This window comes from Octopus sinensis, linkage group LG16, assembly GCF_006345805.1.
Source record: "Octopus sinensis linkage group LG16, ASM634580v1, whole genome shotgun sequence".
Taxonomy (NCBI): domain Eukaryota; kingdom Metazoa; phylum Mollusca; class Cephalopoda; order Octopoda; family Octopodidae; genus Octopus; species Octopus sinensis.
Window position 1 is genome coordinate 8,147,422 of NC_043012.1, and position 12,432 is coordinate 8,159,853.

At 39.9% G+C, this 12,432-nt stretch overlaps 1 protein-coding gene across 1 annotated transcript in view; it reads right to left on the reverse strand.

The window, feature by feature from the left end:
- The window catches only part of LOC115220564 (zinc finger protein 609), a 188,338-nt gene that overhangs the window by 52,784 nt on the left and 123,122 nt on the right, over positions 1-12,432 (reverse strand). The window contains exon 3 of the mRNA XM_029790713.2: positions 746-902. Coding sequence (XP_029646573.1) covers positions 746-902 — 157 coding nt within the window. The remainder of the gene's footprint in view (positions 1-745; positions 903-12,432) is intronic.

Genomic DNA, 12,432 nt, shown 5'->3' on the forward strand with positions numbered 1-12,432 from the left:
CATAAACATAAGCTGCTGACTATAAAAGTGCCTGAACAGAAGTCAAAACCACTTCTCATCCTGATAATGAGGCTGAGATGGCCTGAGAACATTGACAAAGATGAATTTGGAAAATATACTGTTTTAAAAGAACTACAGGGGTCTGTACATAGATAAAGAGAAAATATTGATAAAAAAATATTAAATTAGAATAGTTATGCTTTCAATACAGCATTTTATACACACACACACACACACACATTTATACATGCGTGTGTACACACACACACACACACACATATATTGATATGTGTACATACATATATATTGATATACTGAGCTTGTGCTTGTTCATAGGAAACCCAATAAAGTATTTTGATACTTCAAACTGTAGAGTTAATTGTATTAATTTATTAATGCATAGATTTATGAATCTATAATGCATAAACATGCAATGTTACGTGTATGTATATGTGTATATGTATGTGTGTACATAAATATATAAATATATATATATATATATATATATATATATACACACACACACACACACACACACATTTTTTCCCTTCACATTACATACACAGAGTTAACAGACTTGAATATTAGTAATTTTTAGTCTTTGAGGTATAAACAAAACTCTCTTAAGTAAAATTTCAAATGGTGAGATACTAAGCCATGAAGTAATGAGTGGTGGGTGAAGAGCAAGGAGTGAAGGGTACTGAGTGAAGAACAATGATGAAGATTGTACAATGTTAGCGCTTACCATTCTCTGTCTCATGCCAGACAATACCCTCTAATGTAACACTAGTTCCAGGTTCACATGGTCCAAGACACTCCGGTTCTGTGATAACCCCAACGCTGCAAGTATCTGTCCCCATATCATGTAACTCTGGTTGCATTGGTGAACATGCTGCTTCAACCTGCAATGGTAAAACAAATTAAGGTGTGATCAGTTAATGGATCAAAGTATGAATGGCAGAATGGGAATAAACAGTTCAGCTACATGTTAAAACCAAATCATGTGGGCATTTGGAAGCAATGTAAGTCATAATATCATTATCAACATAGTTTTAATCTCCACTTTCCTGAGGTGGTCAGACGAGAGTCATTGCCTTTCCTGTCATCAACCATACATGTTTTCAAACAAGATAATATTTCTCAGAGTTTTTCAAATGCAAAAATAGCACAATGGCCAGGTTTGGTTTCACAGAAAATTGCAGACAATTGACACGTTTTTGTATGAAGGTTGATGTCTGTTTACATTCAACATGAACACACACACACACACATTGGCTTTTTTAAAAAGTTTTTTCCAGTTTCCATCTACCAAATCCACCAACAAGGCCTTGTCCAAGGTGCCATGCAGAGAAACTAAACTCAAAACCATATGGTTGTGAAGCGTCACATGTTAGTGCTCAAGAGTAAGCAATCACACTTATGCGTGGTGAACTGTTAAGATGTGTGGCCAAGAGTTAATAGATGTGAATAGTTTGAAAGGTCTGTGCATGTGTGTTTTCTATTTTTAATCATTTGAGTTCTTCCTATACAGAAGGAGCTGGGTTCTAACAAAGAAACAAAGCCCTGTCACTAGAATTTGGATAACAATACATGTGCTATGTTGAACTTTGGGCAAGTATTGTATATTTTTATTGTTCGGCTTACAGACTGTTACTAAGAATTTTCACTGATATAACTGAGTACACCAATAATTATTGGTATGAATTTAAATTTATAATTATGTTGTGTGTGTGTGTGTGCATATATGCAGTATTGTTGTACACACCAGACAGGTTTGTAAAGCACCTGACCTTTTATAGTTGACAGTAAAGAAAAAGTAAGGGAACACACAGACAGACACTGATAGACTTAATGAGATGTTAATTATTATTGGTTATTGTTTAATTATGTTGGTTACCTTTAATTGAAAGTTTGCGTAGATCAAGTTACCACAATTCACATATACATCCAGTGACTTAATCTGCATTAAATTACCACAGCTCAAATATATACCAACAAACTGTACCGACCTCAACCACTGCCCAACCTTGTGTCATATTTACACCCAGCCTTACCTTTCGTGTTCAAATGATATAGATTTGCCTACAGAAGGAAACAGTTTTCCACCAGCAAACCTTAAAATCAGGACTGGCCCCTATGGCCTACCTACCTCCCTTTATCAAGATTGGAGTATAACAGTAACTGGGGAAGCACTCCGTCGGTTACGACGATGAGGGTTCCGGTTGATCCGATCAACGGAACAGCCTGCTCGTGAAATTAACGTGTAAGTGGCTGAGCACTCCACAGACACGTGTACCCTTAACGTAGTTCTCGGGGATATTCAGCGTGACACAGAGAGTGACAAGGGCGGCCCCTTTGAAATACAGGTACAGCAGAAACAGGAAGTAAGAGTGAGAGAAAGTTGTGGTGAAAGAGTACAGCAGGGATCACCACCATCCCCTGCCGGAGCCTCGTGGAGCTTTTAGATGTTTTCGCTCAATAAACACTCACAACGCCCGGTCTGGGAATCGAAACCGTGATCCTACGACCGCGAGTCCGCTGCCCTAAATGGGCCATTGCGCCTCCACATAACAGTAAATTGTTAGGGTGTGACAAACATTTACTGCAAGCTGTTGCTGGTGTGTGTGTGTGTGTGTGTGTGTGCAGGCGCCATTCTAAACGAGTGGGAACATTTATGGTGAGACAGCTTAAATCACCGCAGAACTCTCAATGTCACCCTTTTTAGCTCTTCTCTGTACTAGAAGAAACCATTCATGAGAATTTACAAACAGACACACACACACACATAAAAGAGGAGAGGAAAAAAAAAGGAGGGAGGCACTGAGTTCACACAGTGTGTTACAAAGCATGGTGTGTGGGGTGTGAAGACTGTGACATGACATATATATATATGTGTCTATATATCTCCAACTGGGAAAGGTCAGATACTGATTGGATGATGATGGCTAATAATGCTAGTGATGATGATGATGATGATGACTTTATATTCTGCAAATGGATGTGTATTTGCTCACACACACACTCACACACAATTAATCATTTTACATCTGCTTTCCATAATAACAGGAGTTGGGTGGCTTGACATGACATCATGGGCCTGGACGGAAGTCCATGTCTTCTTCTTCCATCCAGGGTTTCAGTTTCACATGATTTCTGCATATATGTGTACGTATGTGTATATATATATATATATGTATATATATCATCATCATCATTTAGCGTCCGCTTTCCATGCTAGCATGGGTTGGACGGTTCAACTGGGGTCTGTGAAGCCAGAAGGCTGCATCAGGCCCAGTCTGATCTGGCAGTGTTTCTACGGCTGGATGCCCTTCCTAACGCCAACCACTCCGTGAGTGTAGTGGGTGCTTTTTACGTGCCACCCACACAGGTGCCAGACGGAGCTGGCAAACGGCCACGGACGGATGGTGCTTTTTATGTGCTGATGTATATATATATATATATATATACACATACAAGTATGTGTATGTGTGTGCACATACTCCATACGTAATGTTGAATTAATACTAATTGTTGTATTAAAAGAATGTTAAAGTAAAGCTTTGAGCAAAAGCTAAAAGCAGCCTCAAGTGTTACACACACACACACACACACAACTTGTTTATAGATATCCAGCATAAAACAACTAGTTTACAACTGTAAAGGTTAATTTTTGAAGATAATTTTTTTTTTATTTTGATATAAAGATATTTTCTGTTATCAGTGAAATGTATTCCAACAGCAAGTCATTCAGAGAGAGGGGGGCAATGAAAAGAGAAAGAGAGAGGAAGGGAGAAGATAAGAGAGAGAGAGAGAGAGAGAGAGAGAGAGAGAGAGACGGACAGTGTTATCGTTGTAATATACACTTACAAACTGTGCATATATACATATGTATGACTGTTATCATGGTAATATATTCCTTCTCCCCACCCTCTCTCTCTCTCACACACAGTCTCACATTTAATACAGGGAACTGAAAAACCCCAATCAGCAGATTATCCAAGCAACTAATAGACAAAATCTCCCTCTAGGGGAAGAAGTGTTCAAAATCTGGAATTTTACACAATATAGACAATAAAGGTGGTGCATGGCTCAGTGGTTAGGGCATCGGGCTCACAATCATGAGGTAGTGAATTCAATTCCCGGACTGGGCTGCGTGTTGTGTTCTTGAGCAAGACACTTTATTTCACATTGCTCCAGTTCACTCAGGGCCAAGCTGTATTGGCCTTTGCCTTGGATGACATCGGTGGCATGGAGAAGGGAGGCTGGTATGCATTGATGACTGCTGGTCTTCCATTAACCATCTTGAGCAGACTTCTGCCTTGGAGGGGAACTTTCTAGGTGCAATGCCATGGATATTCATAATGAAAGGCAGGCTTTTCATTATTACTTTACAGGCAATGAAGATTTCAATAGATGTCTGATCTTTAAAGCCGGCAGCTGAAAGCAACAGACATTGTTCTAATCTTAGAATCCCTCAGCAAAACATTCTACTCAGTTAGCAAAACTAAGAGTAACCTAAATTCTTATATTTGTTGCAGCCATTTGATTGTGGCCATGCTAGAGCATCACCTTCAAGGGTTTTAGTTGAATAAATCAACCCCAAGGCTTTCTTCTTTTTTTAAAGCCTAGTATTTATTTTATCGGTCTCTTTTGCCAAACTGCTAAGCTATGGGAATGTACACACACTAACATCAGTTGTCAAACAGTGATGGGGAGTGGGGACAAACACAAACACACATATATATACATATGACAGGCTTCTTTCAGTTTCCATCTACCAAATCCACTCACAAGACACTTGTAACACAGTGCCACGCAGTGGGGTGAACCCGAAACCATGTGGTTTGGATATACACAGAGCAAAGGAAAAATAAGGAGTGTTTTGTGAGGATCAGGGATAGTTCTGGAATATATTATTTGGAAGAAATGAAAGGGACATTCCAAGTAGCCATTGGCCAGCCTCACTGGGTTGAAAGTAAGGTACTTTCACATATGTATGTGGTGGTGGTGAACCCGATTGGAAGGGACTGACCAAGTGTGTGGTGGGAAGTTATGATAAGGTAGGGGTCGGGAAACCCCTAGTCAAAGGTTACAGGCTTTGGAGGGTGCATTTGTTGAAGAGAAAGAAATCAAGAATGAGATTGAAGAAGGTGTGTGCGTTTGTGTGTGCATGCCTTTCTCTTTGTGTGCTTGCATTTTCTTGAAATATTACATCAGTCTCCATTTATTTCACACATGCGCACACAGAGAGTGTGTACATCTGTGTGGAGAGAAGAGAGAGAGAGGGAGAGAGAGAAAGAGAGAGAGAGAGAGAGAGAGAAAATAACTACTAAAAGCAGAGAAACATTGAGATGATTGTCTAAACACAGCAACGGTGATGGCGGTGGAATGATGATGTTTAGTTAAACATCATTAAGATATGAGACATAACATAAGATAAAGATTTTAATTAAAACAGCGAAAGGTCACACACAACACAACGACCCCCAGCACCACCAGCACCTACACCTGCAACAACACCACATCCCAAGTGAGTCGAGAGTAGGGAAGGTATTGAAACTGTGACCACAGAGATTAGTGTACCCAACAGCAGCAATAGGCTTTGCTGTTAAGTTGATGGAAGAAGGGAGGGTGTGAAAAAGGGGAGAATTGAGGGGTTTAAGGAATAAGATGGAAGTGAGGTGAAGAGTAATGTGTAAATGTGTGTGCATATATAGTTTATGTGTGTGTATTCATATACATACAAACATATATATACACACATAAATGTAGAGTGTGCATGTATATATATATGTGTGTGTGTGTGTGTACATACACTTCTTATCACCAAATTTTATCAATTTGCTTCCACAAGTGAAAATTCCTTAAATAGCAAAAAAGTGTGAGTAGAAGGTGTTTGTTGTGTTAATGGATGGTGAGTAGAAATAGAGAATGGGTGTAAATGGAGGCTACATGTGAATGGGTGTAAATGGAGGCTACATGTGAATGGAAGTTTGGTTTGTGCGTGTGTGTGTGTGTATTCTTTTATTTGTTTCAGTCAGTTGACTGCAGCCATGCTGGAGCACCACCTTTAGTAGAGCAAATCAACCCCAGGACTTGTTCTTTGTAAGCCTAGTACTTATTCTATCCGTCTCCTTTTGCTGAACCGCTAAGTTACAGGGGCATAAACACACCAGCATTGGTTGTCAAGCGATGTTGGGAGGACCAAACACTGACATACAAACATATACATAGACACACACACATATATAGATAAATATATATATATGATGGGCTTCTTTCAGTTTCCAACTACTAAATCCATTCACAAGGCTTTGGTCAGCCCCAGGCTATAAAAGACACTTATATTTGTCAAACCTGGTACATATTCTATTGGCCTCTTCTGCAGAATCACTAAGTTAAAGGGACATAAACACACCAACACTTGTTGTCAAGTGGTGGTCATGGTAGGGAACAAACACAGACATACACGCAGATATATAAATAAATAGTTCTATATTTAAGAGATGAATTATGTTCATTATTTACATTTGACAGATATTTGTCATACGGCATAGTGGTTAAGAGCACAGGCTACTAACCCCAAGATTCCGAGTTCAATTCCAGGCAGTGACCTGGTGGCACGTAAAAGCACCCGCTACACTCTCAGAGTGGTTGGCGTTAGGAAGGGCATCTAGCTGTAAAACCTCTGCCAGATCAAGATTGGAGCCTGGTGCAGCCTTCTGGTTCGCCAGTCCTCAGTCAAATCGCCAACCCATGCTAGCATGGAAAGCAGACGTTAAAGGATGATGATGATGATGATGGGCTTCTTTCAGTTTTTGTATGCAAGGCTTTGGTTGGCTTGAGGCTATAGTAGAAGGCACTTGACCAATGTGCCAAGCAGTGGGACTGAACCCAGAAGCATGTGGTTGGGGAGCAAACTTCTTTACCGCACAGCTCTGCACAGCTCTGTCGGCATACCTTTCCCTGACATTAAAAGATTACTGAGAAATAAAATGACTAACTTTACAGCTGAGGTTAACAGTTGGTTTAAGGACACAAACAGCAGCAGCACCACCACCACCTTCAAAACACCTCCCCTCCCCCACCACTACCACAAATATATGTAACACTTTCAACCCCCCACCATCAGAGCCTTCTATAACAATGGTATGGAATTGTCTCAGGGTCTAAGACAAGTGGGGGCGAGGCGGCAGATAGATAGAAAGGTTGATGTGGTAGGAGCAAAGAAAGGAACTGGAGGATATGATGGTGGGGAGGGTGTGTAATGTGATGGGTGGGGTGGGGGAAAGACATTGCCCTACCCCACCCCACCCCACCCTGACTTCACTTGAGATTATTACTTACAGGAAATCTCTTTGAAAGCTAGGAAATATTTTCACATGGGTGTATGTGGGTGTGTATATACACCCACACAAATGTATGCACACACACACACACGCGCACACACAAACACATACATATATAGAGAGAGATGTGCACACACGATCAGAAGTTCACATTCGTGTGGTGTGAAGTGAGCTGGAAAAAGTACTCAACAGTATTAAGTACTCAGGTGAAATGAAAGACCATACTCAAGAGTTTTGTCAGTCTTTCATCCACCTGAGGAATAGGGCCAAGAAACTCTGAGTAACAACTTGCTCCAGCATGGGCACATTCCTGAGTCTCAAACACACACTTTCTGTGTGTGTGTGTGTGTGTGTGTTTCATAACTTGCCTAAAGATTTTATGCAGCCACAGGTGAAACTCAGAGTAGCAAGAGAATGACTCAAGCAAAATAAAATATACTATTAATCCCTACTATGGAACTGAATACTCTTTTTTTTTCTCTCTCTGACAACACTAAATGAGTATATATACATATGTGTGTGTGTGTGTGTATATATATATATTTATATAAAGCTCTTTATGGATGTGAAAGCATTGATCACTCCTTGACCACAGGACACATATTTAACTGCATATAAATACATTACTGCTTCTTAGAGTGTGCTTCTTTTTCAGATATACAATACACTGACGATATATATATGTATGTATGTATGTATGTATATATCTTACTTTTTTTTTGTGACCCCCTTCAGTCATGAACAATCATGGTATTGCACCTAGAAAGTTACCCTCCAGGGCAGAAGTCTGCACAAGGTTGTTTATAGAAGACCAGCAGTCAGCCATGCATGCCTGCCTCCCCCTCTCCACGCCACCAGTGTTATCCAAGGGAAAGGCAAAAGCCGATACAGCTTGGCACCTGTGACATCGCAACTCATTTCTACAGCTGAGTGAACTGGAGCAACAGGAAATAAAGTGTCTTGCTCAAGGACACATCACACAGCCCGGTCTGGGAATCAAACTCACAACATCACGATCGTAAGCTCAATGCTCTAACCACTTAGCCATATATATATATATATATATATATATATATATAAGTAGTTGAATGAATTATCCTAGTATGGATAATTCGGTTAACTGATACCCGGGTAGCAAATTCACGTCAGAAAAACACGGTTGAAGCTACATGCCAAGGGCAGAGATCATGTGCTTTCGTGTGGGAATTTGTGTGTTTTTTTAATACAAATAAATGAAAGAATGGAGTTGAACGACGATTTAACAAAATTCCTTTATTCTCGACATATGTTTCGAAGGCTGCATATTCCTAATTTCGAAGGAATAAGGGGTGCATTATGCCGCCTTCTCATCAGGAAAGACAAGATGAGAAGGCGGCATAATGCACCCCTTATTCCTTCGAAATTAGGAATATGCAGCCTTCGAAACATATGTCGAGAATAAAGGAATTTTGTTAAATCGTCGTTCAATTCCATTCTTTCATTTATTTGTATGTATGTATGTATGTATGTATTATTCTTAAACGAGGATATTACTCACATTTACTTTGAAGTTTGGGTCAGTTAAGCAGCTAACTTCGAAGTCACTGTCAACGATAGTCTTGTTTAAGAATAATAAATTTGTATTCAAGAAAAGTATGGAGTAACCCAGCAGATTAATGTAAAGCTGTTTTTATTATAACTGAACATAAAACAAACATTAACACACACATTAACTCGTGTGTGTGTGTGTGCCACAGATTTCCAGCAGCAAACTATTTGGAATAGTTTCTTGGGGGGGTCACAGAGTACAGAATGTGGTGGTGGTGGTGGTGGTGGTGGTGGTGAGAATGGTACTAGCTAACTATGACGGGGGGGGGATATTAATAGTGGTGGTGGTGGTGGTGGTGATGGTAATAGTGCTTCTAGTAGTTCTGATTACATTAGTGGTGGGGGTAATAGTAGTAAAAACAGAGTAGCAGTAGTAGTAGGAACAGCAGCAGCAGCAACTAGTAGTAGTTGTTTAGCCCTTGGTCAGCCTTGATAAAGGCAGACATACAATCAAAAGTATTCCAAACAGGACCATCCACCATTTTACATACGTTGGACTATATGATCCAGTGTAGTTCAACTGCCAGCACCACCACCCCAGCTTCATTCTGTGGTAAAAAAAATAGTTGATACTAATTCAATTCTCATCCAGCTTCACTAATTAACAGGATTCATAATTAGTAGGCATAGGAGTGGCTGTGTGGTAAATAGCATGCTTACAAACCACATAGTTCTGGGTTCAGTTCCACTGTGTGGCACCTTGGCCAAGTGTCTTCTACTATAGCCTCGGCCCAACCAAAGCCTTGTGAGTGGATTTGGTAGATGGAAACTAAAAGAAGCCCGTCGTATATATGTATGTGTGTTTGTCCGTCCCCCCCAACAACGCCTGACAACCGATGCTGGTGTGTTTACGTCCCCGTAACTTAGCAGTTCGGCCGATAGAATAAGTACAAGGCTTACAAAGAATAAGTCCTGGGGTCGATTTGCTCAACTAAAGGCAGTGCTCCAGCATGGCCACAGTCAAATGACTGAAACAAGTAAAAAAAAGTAAAAGAGTCATTTAGCCCAAGGTTAATCCTGTAACATAGGAAGGACCAAAGACAATCCAGATGTGGCCTTCCTATGTTTCATAAGGCTATTATGACATCTTATCTAAGGGGGCAAGCTGGCAGAATTGTTAGCATGCTGTATAAAATGCTTAGCAGTATTTCATTTGCCATTACATTCCTGAGTTCAAATTCTGCAGGGGACAACTTTACCTTTCATTCTTTCGGGGTCAATAAAATAAGTTCCAATTGAACACTGGGGTTGATATAATTGTGCCCAAAACTGAAACCATTATTACAGTATATCAAAGACTAGCATTATTCTATTTCTTCCAGGCGACGGGGTGTAATATAAGGGAGATTTGGTTGCTATTTCTAGAATGTTGTTCCACCTTATAGCGGCTCTCTTGTTGGGGTTAAGTACATTTACTGTATTACATAGTGAAACAACAAAATAAATGAATACAGAATTATCAAACCTCAAAATAATTAGCCAACAAATCAAACAGACACATTAAAGCGATAACGAGATGAATAAATTATGAAGTGAGACAGACAGACAGGCAGGCAGGCAGGTAGAGAACCTGGTAGCAACATATTTCATTAGAAGCGAGTGTATGTATATATATATATATATTAAGCCTATATAAGACAGTACTTGTTGCTATGGGTGAGGGAGAGAAAGAGAAAAATATATGCACACACACAAAATTATAACTTTCTACCCCCCACATAAACTGTCAATCCTCTCACCATCCCCACCAAACTTAGATATGTTTTATACATACATAGATAGATATATGTATATAGATTACACATATATATTACAGACTGTAATATATATATAAATATGGAGATAGGGAGAGAGAGAGAGAGATATTATTCTTAAATATTCACAGTGTGGGTGTGTGTGTACATATTCTTTTACTTGTTTCAGTCATTTGATTACAGCCATGCTGGAGCACTGCTTTTAGTTGACCACAGGACTTCTTTGTAAGCCAACTACTTATTCTATTTTGTCGGCCTCTTTTGCCGAACTGCTAAGTTACAGGGACGTAAACACACAAACAGCAGTTGTCATGTGATGAAGGGGGTACAAACACAGACACACACAAATATATATATATATAAACATACAACGGGCTTCTTTCAGTTTCCGTCTACCAAATCCACTCACAAGGCTTTGGTTGGCCCGAGGCTATAACAGAAGACACTTGCTCAAGGTGCCACATCATGGGACTGAACCCAGAATCATGTGGTTGGGAAGCAAGCTACTTACCACACAGCAACTCCTGTGCCTATATATATATATATATATTATATATATATATATATATATATATATATATGTATATATATATATATAAAACTATATATATATATAACTGACCCTAGTATTTATTTTTTAAAGCCTGGTACTTAATCTCTTTTGCTGAACCACTAAGTAACAGGGACATCGACACACCAGCACTGGTTGTCAAGGTGGTGGGAGGACACAAACACACACACAACAGGCTTCTTTCAGGCACTATGTAAAAAGCCCCCATGTTGGTGTCACATAAAAAGCACTCATTACACTCTGTAGAATGGTTGGTAGCAGGAAGGGCATCCAGTTGCAGAAACCATGCCAAAACAGACAATTGGAGCCTGGTGTAGCTCTCCAGTTTCTGTCAAACCGTCCAACCCATGTCACATGGCAAATGGATGTTACATGATGATGATGATGATGATGCATTTAGGGTAGAGAGATGCAGTGTGTGTGTGTGAAGGTCGAAAGGAAAAGAATTAAGCACAATCTGCTGGATGTGCTTAATAATGAAGAATGAGGCACAGATGAGCTGAGAGAAAAACTGAGTATGAGAGGAATCGGTTGAAATGTGCAGAAGGGAAATAAATGGCTTCCCTTGGTATGTAGATGTTGAGGAGGAGGAGGAGGAAGAAGTGGAAGATGAAGAGGAGGAAGAAGAAGTGGAAGATGAAGAGGAGGAGGAAGAAGAAGTGGAAGATGAAGAGGAGGAAGAAGTGGAAGATGAAGAGGAGGAAGAAGTGGAAGATGAAGAGGAGGAAGAAGTGGAAGATGAAGAGGAGGCAGAAGTGGAAGATGAAGAGGAGGAAGAAGTGGAAGATGAAGAGGAGGAAGAAGAGGAAGAGGTCATTGAAGTGCCAAGGTATTGATGTGGAAGAAATTGGTGGCAAAGGAAGACTGAAGAATCATCATCATTTAACATCCATTGTCCTTACTAGCATGTGTTGGACGGTTTGACCAGGGTTGGCAAAGAAGTGGTAAGAGCCGAAAACTCAGGAAACTTAGACTTTATATAAAACAGATGACAAAGGAACACAAGGAGTGGCGGAATTTCGTGCCGGAGAAGGCCAGACCAATCCATGCCAGCATGGAAAAATCACTGCCAAAATGATTATGACAATATGGGTGTATAAATACACATAGACATGTTTTTATACATCATTAGCATCATCATTTTAATGTCCACTTTTCCATGTTCAAATGG